Source organism: Liolophura sinensis, chromosome 8, assembly GCF_032854445.1.
Source record: "Liolophura sinensis isolate JHLJ2023 chromosome 8, CUHK_Ljap_v2, whole genome shotgun sequence".
NCBI lineage: Eukaryota > Metazoa > Mollusca > Polyplacophora > Chitonida > Chitonidae > Liolophura > Liolophura sinensis.
The window spans coordinates 573080-593056 of record NC_088302.1 but is presented as its reverse complement, the minus strand read 5'-3'; the positions used below and the strand labels follow the sequence as shown (position 1 = coordinate 593056).

Here is a 19977-nt window from a genome sequence, read left to right as displayed (position 1 = left end):
GGAATCAGAATAGATATTAAGGTAGATGTTTAAGTAGCTGATGTATTGAGCTGAAGTTTTGCATTCATGTGTCTCGTACAGGTGTGCTCTTCCTTTACAATATGGGAACTGGTGAAAAATCACAAGTTATTGAGACTGATTTAGGAAATACGTACCCATATCCTAGACTTTAAAATTACCGCAAATTTTATTTGTTGGATTGGATGGAAGAAACAAAGTAGCCAAAGTAAGCCTACCGTATGATCTTCATGAGGTACCTGACAACCCATACAGCTGCAGTCAAGAGCCAGAGTTGGATTCAAGCATGTGACCTCAATGGTCAAGGGCTAATAGCTGAGCTGCTGCAAGCCCCACCCAAAAGTGTTAACAAAGCAGAGCGAGTTCAAAATCTTAATGACATTTATTCATGTTTTAGAAGACACTTCACAAAGTACATGGTCAAATACATGCGTTCAAACTGAATCTACCGAACACTAAAAGGGGGCCACAGCTCTGGCCAGAAGGTAGGGGTTGTATCTTGTACCAAACACTACAAGCGGGCTACAGCTGTGCCCTGTAGGTAGGGGTTGTGTCTTGTACCAGACACTACAAGGGGGCCACAGCTCTGGCCAGAAGGTAGGGGTTGTATCTTGTACCAAATACTACAAGCGGGCTACAGCTGTGCCCTGTAGGTAGGGGTTGTGTCTTGTACCAGACACTACAAGGGGGCCACAGCTCTGGCCAGAAGGTAGGGGTTGTATCTTGTACCAAACACTACAAGCGGGCTACAGCTGTGCCCTGTAGGTAGGGGTTGTGTCTTGTACCAGACACTACAAGGGGGCCACAGCTCTGGCCAGAAAGTAGGGGTTGTATCTTGTACCAAACACTACAAGCGGTCTACAACTGTGCCCTGTAGGTAGGGGTTGTGTCTTGTACCAGGCACTACAAGAGGGGCCACAGCTCTGACAAGTAGGTAGGGGTTGTATCTTGTACCAGACACTACAAATGGGGCACAGTTCTGCCCAGTAGGTAGAGATTGTATGTTGTACCAGGCACTACAAGGGGGGGGGGGGGGCACAGCTCTGCCCTGTAGGTAGGGGTTGTATGTTGTACCAGACACTACAAGGGGGCCACAGCTCTGTCCAGTAGGTAGGGGTTGTATCCCGATTTGTAAATTAATTCCTTGCGGCCTTCTTCTGTGTGACCTGAAAATCAACAATTACCATTTCTGACACCTGTAAGCCACGCGTGTAGGTACAGCTGTAGGCCACACATCTAGGTACAGCTGTAAGCCACACGTGTAGGTACAGCTGTAAACCACGCGTGTGGGTACAGCTGTAAGCCACACGTGTGGGTACAGCTATAGGCCACACATGTAGGTACAGCTGTAAGTCACACGTGTGGCCTACACATACAGATACAGCTGTAGGCTGCACTTGAGATAAAGTCGGCCCACAAAAATACATTTCTGGATGCAAATACACACCATAACTAATTATAGTCAAGTACACTTCCTGCTTGCCTTTAACACCCAGCTTTTCAAATGTACCTATTAACATTTCCTGTATCCTTCACCATGCTCAACACATCAGGCCAATGACATTTGATTCCTTGTTTACCCTCACACTTCCTGTATTCCTAAGCTGCATTATTCACCATGCACAACACATCAGGCCGATGACATTTGATTCCTTGTTTCCTCTCACACTTTCTGTATTCCTAAGCTACATAATTCACCATGCTCAACACATCAGGCCAATGACATTTGATTCCTTGTTTACCCTCACACTTCCTGTATTCCTAAGCTGCATAATTCACCATGCTCAACACATCAGGCCAATGACATTTGATTCCTTGTTTACCCTCACACTTCCTGTATTCCTAAGCTGCATAATTCACCATGCTCAACACATCAGGCCAATGACATTTGATTCCTTGTTTCCTCTCACAATTCCTGTATTCCTAAACTGCATAATTCACCATGCTCAACACATCAGGCCAATGACATTTGATTCCTTGTTTCCTCTCACAATTCCTGTATTCCTAAACTGCATAATTCACCATGCTCAACACATCAGGCCAATGACATCTGATTCCTTGTTTACCCTCACACTTCCTGTATTGCTAAGCTGCATAATTCACCATGCTCAACACATCAGGCCAATGACATCTGATACCTTGTTTACCCTCATGCTTCCTGTATTCCTAAGCTGCATAATTCACCATGTTCAACACATCAGGCCAATGACATTTGATTCCTTGTTTACCCTCACTTCCTTTATTCCTAAGCTGCATAATTCACCGTGCTCAACACATCAGGCCAATGACATCTGATACCTTGTTTACCCTCACGCTTCCTGTATTCCTAAGCTGCATAATTCACCATGCTCAACACATCAGGCCAATGACATTTGATTCCTTGTTTCCTCTCACACTTCCTGTATTGCTAAGCTGCATAATTCACCATGCTCAACACATCAGGCCAATGACATTTGATTCCTTGTTTCCTCTCACACTTCCTGTATTCCTAAGCTGCATAATTCACCATGCTCAACACAACAGGCATTTGATTCATTGTTTCATATTAGGCCAATGACATCTGATTCCTTGTTTCCTCGCACAATTCCCCAAACATTTGAAAAAATGATTCGGGAAGTGAAAAAATTTTCCTTTTCCTTATTTTGGCCAGATTTTTTCATAATTGCATCTTTTTATGACAATATCTGGCATTGAAATATTGAGTTATGTGGCAATTGTTCAAATGACATCTCGGCAGTGATGTGAAACAAGGAATCAAGTGTGATGTGAAACAAGGAATCAAGTGTGATATGCCTCAGTCAAGACTAACTCCCCACGGGCTTTATTTTCACACTAAATGTTCCTGAGACAATATTTTTTTGCTTTGTTAGTCTGTAAACTACATTTAAAAAAAATTATGTTAAATCCATGTAGTTCCACTTAGAAAAACCCATTAAAGTTGGACCTTGTGCCTATCTTGTCAACTGCAGATTTCTGGCCTGGTGACATCATGAATTATATATGAACAAGTTCTGTATGCATTAGGCCTACCCATTACGTGCTTTTCCTGAAACCATGGTACGACTTAATCTATAATTACCCCTATGTGTACACCTCTAAATTAGCACCCTGAAAATCATAGAAGTAAAACAGTTTTACAACAAATATTTTGAAAGATAGGCTGATATATAAGATAAGATACCTGAGTCGTAATAGATTTTAGAAAAGCGTGGACATCATAGCGACTGGGCGATATGATGACTGATCTTGGCTCACATAACGTAAGCTGTAAAACTATAACGATTATCTCCTGTTGTACACATAGGGAAGCCTCAGATGCCTGCAGCCAATGTACCGCTGTCACCGCACAAGATCAATGGTGACTCTGTCGTGGTTGAGTACATTTTTTGATGGTTGATCACCAAATTCTGCCGTTTTCCCTCCATTTTCTACATTTTAAACGGTCAGAATTGATTCAGGAAAATCAGGCCCAGGACTGGAGTTCTACTTTAATTACAGGATTTCCGACCTTTAGTGGTAAATTGGGAACCTGACCTTTTCGTGGCCTAGTTTCACAAACATGATAATCGCACATATAGGACAATGGTGCGGTAATAGTGACGTACAAAATATCATACGACAAACTTACGCTAAAAAAAATGTTGTCCACCTCACTGTGACAATGGGCCCTGTTTCTAGCTAAAAGAAAATCGTTATGTCCAGACATAAGGCATGACTTTACTGTACCAGAGTGACATTTTGAGGGAGAGTGAAGTCTGATCTACCTTCGGGATGCTGTACCGAAGTGAAGTTGTGAGGGACAGTGAGGTTGTGAGACAGAGTGAAGTCTGACCTACCTTCGGGATGCTGTACCAGAGTGAGGTTTTGAGGGAGAGTGAAGTCTGACCTACTTTTGGGATGCTGTATCAGAGTGAGGTTGTGAGGGAGAGTGAGGTTGTGAAACAGAGTGAAGTCTGACCTACCTTCGGGATGCTGTACTAGAGTGAGGTTTTGAGGGAGAGTGAAGTCTGACCTACCTTCGGGATGCTGTACCAGAGTGAGGTTTTGAAGGAGAGTGAAGTCTGACCTACCTTCGGGATGCTGTACCAGAGTGAGGTTGTGAAACAGAGTGAAGTCTGACCTACCTTCGGGATGCTGTACTAGAGTGAGGTTTTGAGGGAGAGTGAAGTCTGACCTACCTTCGGGATGCTGTACCAGAGTGAGGTTTTGAAGGAGAGTGAAGTCTGACCTACCTTCGGGATGCTGTATCAGAGTGAGGTTGTGAGGGAGAGTGAGGTTGTGAGACAGAGTAAAGTCTGACCTACCTTCGGGATGCTGTACTAGAGTGAGGTTTTGAGGGAGAGTGAAGTCTGACCTACCTTTGGGATGCTGTACCAGAGTGAGGTTGTGAGGGAGAGTGAGGTTGTCAGGTTGTGAAGTCCGACCTACCTGCAGGATGCTGTATCCAATGGCGGTCAGCAAAGTACTCCAGTGCACTATAAATTTCTTTCTCACTGTATGTGTCAACTTTCACTGGGATGAATGGATCAAACAACTCAAAACCCTGAATAACAAAAAATGTGTTGCGTTAAATCATCTTTCATCACATTTCTTTGCATCAGGCAACACTATTTTTCTGCACTAGTCCCTGCCCCCCTCCCTACAACACTTGCCAGTCTCACGAGTGCAGTAACACAGAACATGGTAGGCTAACAGCAAACATTCACACAGTTATCTCCCTTGACTCAAGCGCATACCCTAAGTCCTGATGTGTGATGGCAGTGACCAAAGGGTCAAAAACTTCAGCAAGGTACACAAAAGTAAATTAAGCAACTGTGAATCTTGGAATGTCTTGGATGACAAAACGTTTACTCTCAAACATGTAAGATGGATGGGTGCGAATTACATGTGAAGACATGGATGGGTTTACTACAATTCTTCAACATTTTTGCATGCGTGCAAGGTGTTTTTCAGGTATATTCTGAAGGCATTATTTTGTTTAGACTGATAACATTACAAATTTTGTAAAACCCTGAAAATGGCCAATCCAACCAATGTTTTGTCTCCAAAATCAACTTTGAAATGTGCATAAATGCACAGAAAGTTGAGGAATTAGGGTATATCGTAAGGGTATATAGTAAGCTGTAAATGAGACATTTCTCACCTCCTTTCCCAGAAGAGCTACAGGAGTACAATGCCCCCGGTGCTGAGGTTTGAAGGCAAATGTATCTACACTGGCGATAATACAGCCATTGCTCTGTGGTGAACAAAAGAAATGGTATTCACATTATACAGTAGTGTGCACTGGACATTACAGTAGGACATTCCTTGTGGTAAGCCCATGTATTGTATGCACTGGACATTACAGTAGGACATTCCTTGTGGTAAGCCCATGTATTGTGTGCACTGGACATTACAGTAGGACATTCCTTGTGGTAAGCCCATGTATTGTGTGCACTGGACATTACAGTAGGACATTCCTTGTGGTAAGCCCATGTATTGTATGCACTGGACATTACAGTAGGACATTCCTTGTGGTAAGCCCATGTATTGTATGCCAGGGGACATTACAGTAGGACATTCCTTATGGTAAGCCCATGTATTGTATGCCAGGGGACATTACAGTAGGACATTCCTTGTGGTAAGCCCATGTATTGTATGCACTGGACATTACAGTAGGACATTCCTTGCGGCAAGCCCATGTATTGTATGCCAGGGGACATTACAGTAGGACATTCCTTGTGGTAAGCCCATGTATTGTGTGCACTGGACATTACAGTAGGACATTCCTTGTGGTAAGCCCATGTATTGTATGCCAGGGGACATTACAGTAGGACATTCCTTGTGGTAAGCCCATGTATTGTATGCCAGGGGACATTACAGTAGGACATTCCTTGTGGTAAGCCCATGTATTGTATGCCAGGGGACATTACAGTAGGACATTCCTTGTGGTAAGCCCATGTATTGTATGCCAGGGGACATTACAGTAGGACATTCCTTGTGGTAAGCCCATGTATTGTATGCCAGGGGACATTACAGTAGGACATTCCTTGTGGTAAGCCCATGTATTGTATGCCAGGGGACATGGACAGAATTCATAAATAGGATTTAACCAGATTGCTTCGCTTAGTACCTATACATACTAAGGTGTAGGGAACTAGTGAGCCAGGATTTTGAGTGGTCAATCAGATTGGCTCACAGACTGACAATAAAAAGTGAAGCTGTGTTCTGGTACAAACAACTTAATATTCTAACCTCTCTCCTCTTACATCCCTAGGCAGGCCAGCGTCAGTGATCATGCCCCAATCTACTCAGACATTGACAATTTCTTCAAGTCAAACATAAGTCCTTATGTTTTCATTAAAAAATTCCAAGTTTTATGTCAATAGATTCTGAACTTTGGGTTCACAAGAGAATGGGAAACTTGGATACAGCTGTTAAAAAAATGATAGGATCTGCGATTCAAAACTGTAAAGGAAAGTTAAAAACAGTGCATGGTGGACAGAAAATGAAATCCCTACATCTGTAAACAAGCAGTCAGTCCTTACCCATTCATCAGCAAGCAGCTTCTTAAAGTGGTGAATGAGAGAAATTCTTTCTGAAGGTATCTGAAACATGACAAAAGGTATTACTGAACTATGTTCATGCTTGTTGATTCATATGTCTAACTGAAGACTTCTGTATCTAACTGAAAACTCCTGTATCTAACTGAAAACTCATGTATCTAACTGAACTCATGTATCTAACTGAAGACTCCTGTATCTAACTGAAAACTCCTGTATCTAACTGAAAACTCCTGTGTCTAACTAAAAACTCCTGTATCTAACTGAAAACTCTTGTATCTAACTGAAGACTCCTGTATCTAACTGAACTCCTGTATCTAACTGAAAACTCCTGTATCTAACTGAAGACTCCTGTATCTAACTGAAGACTCCTGTATCTAACTGAAGACTCCTGTATCTAACTGAAGACTCCTGTATCTAACTGAAAACTCATGTATCTAACTGAAGACTCCTGTATCTAACTGAAAACTCCTGTATCTAACTGAAGACTCCTGTATCTAACTGAAGACTCCTGTGTCTAACTAAAAACTCCTGTATCTAACTGAAAACTCCTGTATCTAACTGAAGACTACTGTATCTAAGTGAAGACTCCTGTATCTAACTGAAGACTCGTGTATCTAACTGAAGACTCATGTATCTAACTGAACTCATGTATCTAACTGATGACTCCTATATCTAAATGAAGACTCGTGTGTCTAACTGAAGACTCATGTATCTAACTGATGACTCCTGTATCTAACTGAAGACTCATGTATCTAACTGAAGACTCCTGTATTTAACTGAACTCATGTATTTAACTGATGACTCCTGTATCTAAATGAAGACTCATATATCTAACTGAAGACTCATGTATCTAACTGATGACTCATGTATCTAACTGATGACTCATGTATCTAACTGAAGACTCGTTTGTCTAACTGAAGACCCCTGTATCTAACTGAAGATTCATGTATCTAACTGAAGATTCATGTATCTAACTGAAGATTCATGTATCTAACTGATGAATATATCAGATCAATCCACAGCTTACAACTCCATACTGCCATACTGACGCATCAGGACAGACATCTGATAAGCAGACTCCAAAAGATGACAGTACAGGAACATCTCAGACTTTGTGCTGTTCTGTAAATGCTGCCTCACTGAAGCATCAGGACACACACCTGATTAGCACACAGCAAAAGGTGAGAGTTCAGGGACACCCCAGACCTTGTACTGTTCTGTAAATGCTGCCTTACCGAGGCATCAGGACAGACACCTGATTAGAGCATACCAAAATGTCACAGTACAGGGACACCTCAGACCTAGTACTGTTCTGTAATTACTGCCATATTCACATGCTAATTTTCGGATTCAAAATGAGTCCACCAACAGTTATAGAACATAAACAATCCATTGCACAAAACACATAATACCATTACAACCATGTAAATACTTTCAGTACACTGTCTATCTATACATTTTACTACCTACAGGTAGATAACATGTAGGTAGTTATGTTTGCACAACTCTCCTACCAGCCCATGTTAGATAACTGAACTCAATATCATCCCATGATAAATCAACATGTAGAATGATTCAAAACATAAAATGCTTCCTCCACAAATCAAGAAGTGAACTGAGCCTTCCGACTAAGGCAGATAATCCTAGTGTGGACTTACAGATTTATAAAGCTCGTCTCTCAGTGCACTTTCTCTCCAGAAGCCATTAACTCCATCGATGGCGACCATCAGCCGACAGCTATCACGAGAAACCATCAGAAACAAGAGCATAAGTGGAGAAATCGCAAAGAATTAAAGCTATTTAGTCGTTTGCAGTTTACAAGAGCGATTGAGCATAACAAGGCAGGCGTACAATGAAGTTAATATGCAATCTGTTATGTATAAACGTAACGAAAGCTTCTAACACAGCTGGACCTTTATGAATTTGATCTACCCTGAACATTGCATTCCTTCATTAACACAATACTAACCTGTCAAAATTGCACTGAAGCTTAATGAAGATGGATACAGTTTTATGAAGATGGGTATAGCTTAATGAAGAAGGGTATTGCTTAATGAAAATGGGTACAGCTTACTGAAGAAGGGTATAGCTTAATGATTTTTTTTTTTTTTTTTTTTTTTTGATTGGTGTTTTACGCCGTACTCAAGAATATTTCACTTATACGACGGCGGCCAGCATTATGGTGGGTGGAAACCGAGCATAGCCCGGGGGAAACCCAGGACCATCCGCAGGTTGCTGTCAGACCTTCCCACTTACGGCCGGAGAGGAAGCCAGCATGAGCTGGACTTGAACTCACAGCGACCGCATTGGTGAGAGGCTCCTGGGTCATTACGCTGCGCTAGCGTGCTAACCGACTGAGCCACGGAGGCCCCTATAGCTTAATGAAAATGGATACAGCTTAATGAAGCTGGGTATAGCTTAATAAAGATGGGTACGGCCAAATGAAGATAGGTACAGCTTAATGAAGATGGGTACAGCCTAATGAAGATGGGTACAACTTAATGAAGATGGGTATAGCTTAATAAAGATGGGCACAGCCTAATAAAGATGGGTACAGCCTAATAAAGATGGGTACAGCCTAATGAAGATAGGTACAGCTTAATGAAGATGGGTACAGCTTAATGAAGATGGATACAGCTTAATGAAGATGGGTACAGCCTAATGAAGATAGGTACAGCTTAATGAAGATGGGTACAGCTTAATGAAGATGGATACAGCCTAATAAAGATGGGTACAGCCTAATGAAAATAGGTACAGCTTAATAAAGATGGGTACAGCTTAATGAAGATGGATACAGCTTAATGAAGATGGGTATAGCCTATGAAGATAGGTACAGCTTAATGAAGATGGGTACAGCTTAATGAAGATGGATACAGCCTAATAAAGATGGTTACAGCCTAATGAAGATAGGTACAGCTTAATGAAGATGGATACAGCTTAATGAAGATGGATACAGCTTAATGAAGATGGGTATAGCCTATGAAGATAAGTACAGCTTAATGAAGATGGGTATAGATAATACTATGGTCAACAAACCAACCGCTGTGTAGGTTTTGCCAGCAGGCTGGATTTGGGAAACATCTGATAAGCGTTACCCACTGGGAACTACCAGAACACATGCATATGTACACTTACCGTTTATCACTGGCCTGTGTCTTCACCTCCTTCAGAATGACCCCCACACAGTCAGAAGCGTGTTTCCCACGGTTCAGCCCCTGTATTAAAGTGTACACACTGACATACTCAACACATGCAGGTTGTCAGGCTCTGCAGCATATCAAGCACTCTCCAGATTTAAAGCTTCAATGTCTGATGAAGTTACTACACACATAAAATATCTTGTGTTGTTGTTTTTTGCTGCTCTATTAATTTAAAAAAACAAGAAAAGCAAGGTTGGAAATGATTGCCAACCTCATACAGTGAACACAAGCTCTTGAACGTGAAGGAAATAAACCATAGATTATATACAAGGACACAAATTTTCTCATCTGCTGTGTATCACAGTAATGTTTTAGTTTCGTTGTTGTCATCTGTTGTAGCAGATGTCATATATAAGGTGACAACATTTCCCTTCTGTCCCATCTTTATATAAAGGAAAAGACCTCTAAACATTGAAGTAGGCATCACTAAATAGACTACCTTAAAACTATGGACAAATATAATTTTATTTATCTTTTTAGATTTTTGTGAAAGAGTTAAAGGCATGCAAATATCTGAGTTCTAAGGTGGGCTTTGTGGACCATATTATCAGAATTTAGGAACTCTGATGTCACAGGAAGTGTTTCCAACTTGAATCATGACACTGAATGTTGGAATAACTGTCTTTACCCATGAGTAAAAGATTACTGAAATAATGTTTACAAAAAATTCCTTTCTTCTGGTGAAGGTCAAGAGAAAAAGATGACGTAACAGAGTTCCTAGATAGTCAGTGAAATGAAAACTATTTTCTCCAAGAACATGAAATTTTCAATTTTCATACAGATATACATGTATGTAGACGAAATAATGTTGTGAGACTCTATATAATTTCACATCAAGAAGGGGAATGTAGAAAAGTGTACAGAAGCCCTGTGCAACATATACTCACATGGTCCACAACATCCATCAGACTGGAGCCACCTTCTGTCACTTCTCGTTTACTCCAGGTATAGGTACCTGTTGTCTGTAAACATAACACAACAATGAGTCCTCCAGACAGACTGTATAACACAACAATGAGTCCACAACATCCATCAGACTGGAGCCACCTTCTGTCACTTCTCGTTTACTCCAGGTATAGGTACCTGTTGTCTGTAAACATAACACAACAATGAGTCCTCCAGACAGACTGTATAACACAACAATGAGTCCACAACATCCATCAGACTGGAGCCACCTTCTGTCACTTCTCGTTTACTCCAGGTATAGGTACCTGTTGTCTGTAAACATAACACAATAATGAGTCCTCCAGACAGACTGTATAACACAACAATGAGTCCACAACATCCATCAGACTGGAGCCACCTTCTGTCACTTCTCGTTTACTCCAGGTATAGGTACCTGTTGTCTGTAAACATAACACAACAATGAGTCCACAGGACAGACTGTATAACACAACAAGGAGTCCACAAAAGGGATTGTATAACACAACAATGAGTCCACAAGACAGATTGTATAACACAACAATGAGTCCACAAGACAGGCTGTACAACATAACAATGAGTCCACAAGACAGACTGTACAACACAAAAATGAGTCCACAAGACAGACTGTATAACACAACAATGAGCCCACAAGACAGACTGTACAACATAACAATGAGTCCACAAGACAGACTGTACAACATAACAATGAGTCCACAAGACAGACTGTACAACACAACAATGAGTCCACAGGACAGACTGTACAACACAACAATGAGTCCACAGGACAGACTGTACAACACAACAAAGAGTCCACAAAAGGGATTGTATAACACAACAATGAGTCCACAAGAGGGATTGTTTAACACAACAATGAGTCCACAAGACAGATTGTACAACACAACAATGAGTCCACAAGAAAGATTGTATCGCACGAGTCCACAAGGCAGACTGTACAACACATCAATTAGACCAAAAAACGGACTGATGTCCACTTCTCCATAACAATATCAAAAATAATTAATTTCTATATCTTTGTAGTGCTGCCTCACTGAAACACGATGTTGCTGACACCAGACTTCACAGCAGACAACACACCAGACCTGACATCCCCGTCTACTGACAGCACCCACATACTGTGTCCATCAGTCAGGGCACATTCTGTTTGTGCTACACGCGATTGTGACCAGTCTTTGGCCTGATGAGACACCTGACAGGTCTGTGCCAATGTGCCAGCTAGTCAGCCATTTGGCAGCTGAATTGCCATCTGACACTTAACCAGTATCTGTGTACTAACCTTAAGTTGTTGTAGGAGTTTGTAGTTCTGGGACTTGAACTGGCTGAGCCATTGTAAAGCTTCTAATGGTAGATCCCTCCTCTCCGGATTGTGTGTGGAGATGACAGACTCCTTGGCATACATCACCCAGAAGGCCGCTGAAAACAGATGTCATGAGAAACTACAGCAAAAAGTCAGCAAAGCCACATGGTCACAAGAAGCATTTTGTTTAATGCCATTCTCAAGACCATACAGTGGCGGTCAGCGTCATGGGGGTAAATCATTAACATCTGGCAACAAGAGACATACAGAAATGCACACCATATTGATAAAAGACAAGTGGTCTTCGTAATCATTAGACTGCGCAAACAGCTAGACGAGCATCATCAACTGATCTATATATATATGTATATATATATATATATAGTCCACTTCATATAACAACACTCATCAGAATGTATGTCAACGCCAGTAAATGGGGAATGAGAGAATGTGACCTCACGTAGGTCTACATGTGCATCCTGAAAACCTCACATCTGGAACATGTGACCTCAATTATATTTGACGTCCTGAAAACCTCACATCTGCAACATGTGACCTCAAGTACATCTGACCTGAAAACCTCACTTGTGGAACATGTGGCCTCAAGTACATCTGACCTCCTGAAAACTTCACATCTGGAACATGTGACCTCAAGTACACCTGACTTTCTGAAGGCCTCACATCTGGAACATGTGAACTCATGTACATCTGACCTCCTTAAAACCACACATCTGCAACATGTGACCTCAAGTACATCTGCCCTCCTGAAAACTTCAAATCTGCAACATTTCTTATTCAATTTCACTTATACAACGGCCGCCAGGATTACGAGCAGAGCTCGGGGGAAACTCAAGACCATTCGCAAGTTGCTGGATGACCTCACACATAGCTGCAGAGGAAGCCATCATCAGCTGGACTTGAACTCAAAGCGACTACACTGATGAGAGGCCCTGGGTCATTGCGCTGTGCTGGCATACATCTGACCCCCTTAAGCCTCATATTTGTAATATTGGACCTCAAGTACAGGAGACCTCCTGAAAACCTCACATCAGGTACATGTGACGTCAAGTGTACGTGATGGAACAAATGGTAAAGACCATAGATGTTGTGAACTTACGCCAGGGCACGTGGACCAACAGAAATCCTGAGCATGCTGCGTAGTGGAGGAGGTGAGCAATGGTGACAGTCTTACCAGTGCCCCTCTCTCCATCTTAGCATGGGTTAAGGCAAATTAGAGACAAATGGGTCGTCAAATACCACAATAGTGTGACTAAAATGTTACGGTAATGTTAAACACAAGTGTTAGGGTCAAATTTCTAATCAATGAACTTAAAGAATACAAATATTAAATATCTTCATCCTGTTTTTGTGTTGGCAGAGTTGTGATGCATCACAGTACACAGTACACCCACAGTGTGATGCAGACACAGTACACAGTACATCCACAGTGTGATGTAGACAAAGTACACGGTATATCCAAAGTGTGATGCATCACAGTACACAGTACACCCACAGTGTGATGCAGACACAGTACACAGTACATCCACAGTGTGATGTAGACAAAGTACACGGTATATCCAAAGTGTGATGCATCACAGTACACAGTACATCCACAGTGTGATGCAGACACAGTACACAGTACACCCACAGTGTGATGCAGACACAGTACACAGTACACCCACAGTGTGATGCAGACACAGTACACAGTACATCCACAGTGTGATGTAGACAAAGTACACGGTATATCCAAAGTGTGATGCATCACAGTACACAGTACATCCACAGTGTGGCACACGCACACACTACATCCACAGTGTGATGCAGACACAGTACACAGTACATCCACAGTGTGATGTAGACAAAGTACATCCACAGTGTGATGCAGACACAGTACATCCACAGTGTGATGCAGACACAGTACATCCACAGTGTGATGCATCACAGTACGCAGTACATCCACAGTTTGATGCAGACACACTTCATCCACAGTGTGATGCAGACAAAGTACATCCACAGTGTGATGCAGACACAGTACATCCACAGTGTGATGCAGACACAGTACATCCACAGTGTGATGCAGACACAGTATTTCAGCAGTGTGACGCAGATACAGTACATCCACAGTGTGATGCAGACACAGTACATCCACAGTGTGATGCAGACACAGCACATCCTCAGTGAGATGCAAACACAGTACATCCACAGTGTGATGCAGACACGGTACAACCACAGTGTGATGCAGACACGGTACAACCACAGTGTGATGCAGACACGGCACATCCACAGTGTGATGCAGACACAGTACATCCACAGTGTGATGCTTACAACACATCGACAGTATGATGCAGACACAGTACATCCACAGTGAGATGCAAACACAGCATATCAACAGTGTGATGCAAACACAGTTCATCCACAGTATGATATAGACACAGCACATCCAAATTGTGATGCAGGCACAGTACATCCACAGTGTGATGCAGACACAGTACATCCACAGTATGATATAGACACAGCACATCCAAATTGTGATGCAGGCACAGTACATCCACAGTGTGATGCAAACACAGTTCATCCACAGCGTGATGCAGACACACTACATCCACAGTGTGATGCAGGTACAGTACATCCACAGTGTGATGCAGACAGCACATCCACAGTGTGATGCAGACACAGTACATCCACAGTGTGATGCTTACAGTGTGATGCTTACAACACATCCACAGTGTGATGCAGACACAGTACATCCACAGTGTGATGCTTACAACACATCGACAGTGTGATGCAGACACAGTACATCCACAGTATGATATAGACACAGCACATCCAAATTGTGATGCAAACACAGTTCATCCACAGCGTGATGCAGACACACTACATCCACAGTGTGATGCAGGTACAGTACATCCACAGTGTGATGCAGACAGCACATCCACAGTGTGATGCAGACACAGTACATCCACAGTGTGATGCTTACAACACATCCACAGTGTGATGCAGACACAGTACATCCACAGTGTGATGCAGACACAGTACATCCACAGTGTGATGCAGACACAGTATTTCAGCAGTGTGACGCAGATACAGTACATCCACAGTGTGATGCAGACACAGTACATCCACAGTGTGATGCAGACACAGTACATCCACAGTGTGATGCAGACACAGCACATCCACAGTGAGATGCAAACACAGTACATCCACAGTGTGATGCAGACACGGTACAACCACAGTATGATGCAGACACGGTACAACCACAGTGTGATGCAGACACGGCACATCCACAGTGTGATACAGAAACAGTACATCCACAGTGTGATGCTTACAACACATCGACAGTGTGATGCAGACACAGTACATCCACAGTGAGATGCAAACACAGCATATCAACAGTGTGATGCAAACACAGTTCATCCACAGTATGATATAGACACAGCACATCCAAATTGTGATGCAGGCACAGTACATCCACAGTGTGATGCAGACACACTTCATCCACAGTGTGATGCAGACACAGTACATCCACAGTGTGATGCAAACACAGTTCATCCACAGTGTGATGCAGACACGGTACATCCACAGTGTGATGCAGACACGGCACATCCACAGTGTGATGCAGACACAGTACATCCACAGTGTGATGCAAACACAGTTCATCCACAGTGTGATGCAGACACACTACATCCACAGTGTGATGCAGACACAGTACATCCACAGTGTGATGCAAACACAGTTCATCCACAGTGTGATGCAGACACACTACATCCACAGTGTGATGCAGGTACAGTACATCCACAGTGTGATGCAGACACAGTACATCCACAGTGTGATGCAGACACAGTTCATCCACAGTGTGATACAGACACACTACATCCACAGTGTGATCCAGACACACTACATCCACAGTGTGATGCAGGTACAGTACATCCACAGTGTGATGCAGACAGCACATCCACAGTGTGATGCAGACACACTACATCCACAGTGTGATGCAGGTACAGTACATCCACAGTGTGATGCAGACACAGTACATCCACAGTGTGATGCTTACAACACATCCACAGTGTGATGCAGACACACTACATCCACAGTGTGATGCAGGTACAGTACATCCACAGTATGATGCAGACAACACATCCACAGTGTGATGCAGACACAGTACATCCACAGTGTGATGCAGACACACTACATCCACAGTGTGATGCAGACACAGTACACAGTACATCCACAGTGTGATGCATCACAGTACACAGTACATCCACAATGTGATGCAGACAGTACATCCACAGTGTGATGCAAACACAGTTCATCCACAGTGTGATGCAGACACACTACATCCACAGTGTGATGCAGGTACAGTACATCCACAGTGTGATGCAGACAGCACATCCACAGTGTGATGCAGACACAGTACATCCACAGTGTGATGCAGACAACACATCCACAGTGTGATGCAGACACAGTACACAGTACATCCACAGTGTGATGCATCACAGTACACAGTACATCCACAATGTGATGCAGACAGTACATCCACAGTGTGATGCAAACACAGTTCATCCACAGTGTGATGCAGACACACTACATCCACAGTGTGATGCAGGTACAGTACATCCACAGTGTGATGCAGACAGCACATCCACAGTGTGATGCAGACACAGTACATCCACAGTGTGATGCAGACACAGTACATCCACAGTGTGATGCAGACACAGTACATCCACAGTGTGAAGTAAACACAGCATATCCACAGTGTGATGCACACACAGTACAGACAAAATGTGATGCAGATACAGTACATCCACAGTGTGATGCAGATACAGTACATCCACAGTGTGATGCAAACACAGCACATCCACAGTGTGAAGTAAACACAGCATATCCACAGTGTGATGCACACACAGTACAGACAAAATGTGATGTAGATACAGTATATCCACAGTGTGATGCAGATACAGTACATCCACAGTGTGATGCATGCACAGTACACAGTAAATCCACAATGTGATGCAGACAGTACATCCACAGTGTGAGGCAGACACAGTACATCCACAGTGTGATGCAGACACAGTACATCCACAGTGTGATACAGACACAGTACATCTACAGTGTGATGTAGACACAGCACATCCACAGTGTGATGCAGATACAGTACATCCACAGTGTGATGCATGCACAGTACATTCAGTGTGATGCATCACAGTACATCCACAGTGTGATGCAGACAAAGTACATCCACAGTGTGATGCAGACAAAGTACATCCACAGTGTGACATAGGTACAGTACATCCACAATGTGATGCAGACAGTACATCCACAGTGTGATGCAGACACAGTACATCCACAGTGTGATGCAGACACAGCACATCCACAGTGTGATGCAGACACAGTACATCCACAGTGTGATGCAGGTACAGTACATCCACAGTGTGATGCAGACAGCACATCCACAGTGTGATGCAGACACAGTACATCCACAGTGTGATGCAGACACAGTACATCCACAGTGTGAGGCAGACACAATACATCCACAGTGTGATGCAGACACAGTACATCCACAGTGTGATGGAGACACAGTACATCCACAGTGTGATGAAGACACAGTACATCCACAGTGTGAGGCAGACACAGTACATCCACAGTGTGATGCAGACACAGTACATCCACAGTGTGACACAGATACAGTACATCCACAGTGTGACACAGGTACAGTACATCCACAGTGTGACACAGGTACAGTACATCCACAGTGTGACATAGGTACAGTACATCCACAGTGTGATGCAGACACAGTACATCCACAGTGTGATGCAGACACAGTACATCCACAGTGTGATGCAGACACAGTATATCCACAGTGTGATGCAGACACAGTACATCCACAGTGTGATGTAAGTATAATACATACTGTAAATACAGGAAATATCATCCATAAACATCCTAAAGGATACAAAGAATAAACTTTAAAGGAGGATAGTCGAAATTGGCAACTCTCAACATGTCGAGTACTTCTAACGCTGGTTTCCGCACCATTAAACATGTTTCCTGGAAAGCTTTCATCTGAAAAAATGAAAACAAAACTATCAGCACAGTCAACTCTTTAAGACAACAAAATTTGTTCTGGCTTTATTTGTCACTTGACAAGGCACATAACTAAGATGATCAGGGAGGGACATGCGGCATTGCAGAGTTACATATAATATAGGTAATATATATAATATATGACTTTGTCTCACCCTGCTGCAGAAGTCTGAACTCAAGCCTCCCTGAAATAACTGTTTGACTTGGTTGTCTGGCACTGTGTAAAACAGGCCTTCATGGGCCTTGGTGTGATTAATCTGAAAACACAGGTTACGTTGTCATAACAACTGGTATGTACATACAGTAGCTTCTAAAGCAGCTTAAAACTACAAAAATTATTTGACTGGGGTTTAATGCTATACTCATACAACAATTGTCAGGTATGTGGGTAGAAAAGACTAGGGAGAACCTTCAGAAAGTGACCAATCTTTGCTCGTTAAAAGACATAACTCTTGACTTTTAAATTCATTTATTTCCAATGTCCAGATAAAAATATTGAGACAGATACTGTCTCGACAGATAAATGGCCAGGCAGACAGGACAGAGGAACCAGACAAACCCGTCTTGACAAGTGTATTGGATCACCATTTAGCCTTTCATTTCTGGGAAAAAAAAAGGTCAACATTACCGGGTCATTTTCTTCACAACGAAAGATTTTTCTGACGTAACTATGTCTATGGTGTTCATGTGTAGCTCGCATGAACTCCTGTGCAAGGCTGGAACTACAGCGAACTTCTGGATGCACAACATGTGAGACAGGTGAGGTGCCCAACCCTGAGCTACTGCTGCATGACCATCTGATGGCCCCTCTGCAGGTCACCCGCTGACGATGACCACAAGCTGTTAACCTGGGACCTGAGACACACACAAAAGTAAACCTAATTCCCATTCAGATAAAATTTTACTATGAAAAGAAAACCACTTTTATAGTTAACCATATTATTAAAAAAAAATCTTTCTATGGTCATATCACAACAACTGCTTTTGAACTCTGTCCTATATTTGGAGAACATCGTTTTAGGGTCTGAACATTTGCAGCATAATGAGATATTCTCCAGTGTGTTTTATTACCAGATCCTTCATAACGCTGAAGTCCTTTGATCTCAGTCTTGGTGGATTCCAGCAAACCCTAACAAGATAGGCTACAAACTATAGAGTGGTTGCACAGCCATCAGCCAGCATAATTAGTTTTCAACAAACTGGAAAGTATACTCGACCTATCCAGATATGCACAAATGTTGTGGGCCTCTATGCCCTAGTGGTTAACTTGCAAGCGCGGCACAATGACCCAGGGGCCTCTCACTAATGCGATCGCTGTGAGTTCAAGTCCAGCACATGCTGACTCACTCTCGTGGGAAGTGGGAAAGTCTGTCTGCAACCTGTGAATGGTTATAGGTTTGACTGGGCGATGCCCCGTTTCCTTCCACCATAATACTGGCCGCCGTCATATAAGTGAAATGCTCTTGAGTACGACGTAAAACACCACTCAAATAAAATAATTAATTAAATATACACTATACAGGTGTTGTTGTTGTATTACTGTCTCATTCACGTGGTACGACACTAACTGGACAACAAAACAATGACATTCGCTTTCAGAGCCGTATTGACATGTACAATGAGCTCGTGACAGAAACACAAAATGCGATGAATCCGGACAGAGTTCCTTACATTTGCAGCCAGGCACAAATCGCGGCAAATGCCGTACCACCCTTAACCCTGTGGAGGCATCCATGTTGGGTATATTCTTCTTTATTGCTAGGCGCATTAATCTGTTAAAATATAGTCCCGCTGAAAAAAACGTATCAACAGTTATTTTTCGTCGTTTTTATGAATTTAATGCTTTGAAAATACATCAAAGTATATTCACTTGAGGCAGAAAGGCCAAAAAAAA

General features: G+C 42.6%; 1 protein-coding gene across 1 annotated transcript; it reads right to left on the bottom strand.

Annotated features, from left to right (window-relative positions):
• Positions 1-819: 819 nt before the first annotated feature.
• LOC135473125 (small ribosomal subunit protein mS29-like) lies at positions 820-19820 on the bottom strand. Its single transcript, XM_064752954.1, has 13 exons — positions 19755-19820; positions 18712-18938; positions 18239-18340; positions 17954-18062; positions 13120-13212; positions 11982-12118; positions 10651-10725; positions 9699-9778; positions 8222-8300; positions 6546-6605; positions 5162-5254; positions 4447-4561; positions 820-1184 (listed from the first exon to the last, which is right to left on the bottom strand). Exons 1-13 carry the CDS (start codon positions 19816-19818, stop codon positions 1099-1101), a joined length of 1320 nt encoding a protein of 439 aa, XP_064609024.1. The 5' UTR covers positions 19819-19820; the 3' UTR covers positions 820-1098.
• Positions 19821-19977: the final 157 nt, after the last annotated feature.

Coding starts and splice junctions, on each gene's coding strand:
- LOC135473125 (XM_064752954.1), bottom strand. CDS start 19,818: ATGGATGCCTCCACAGGGTTAAGGGTGGTACGGCATTTGCCGCGATTT. Junction 18,939..19,754: donor ATTTGTGCCTGGCTGCAAAT/GTAAGGAACTCT, acceptor TGTGTGTCTCAG/GTCCCAGGTTAACAGCTTGT. Junction 8,301..9,698: donor ACACAGGCCAGTGATAAACG/GTAAGTGTACAT, acceptor TTCTCGTGATAG/CTGTCGGCTGATGGTCGCCA.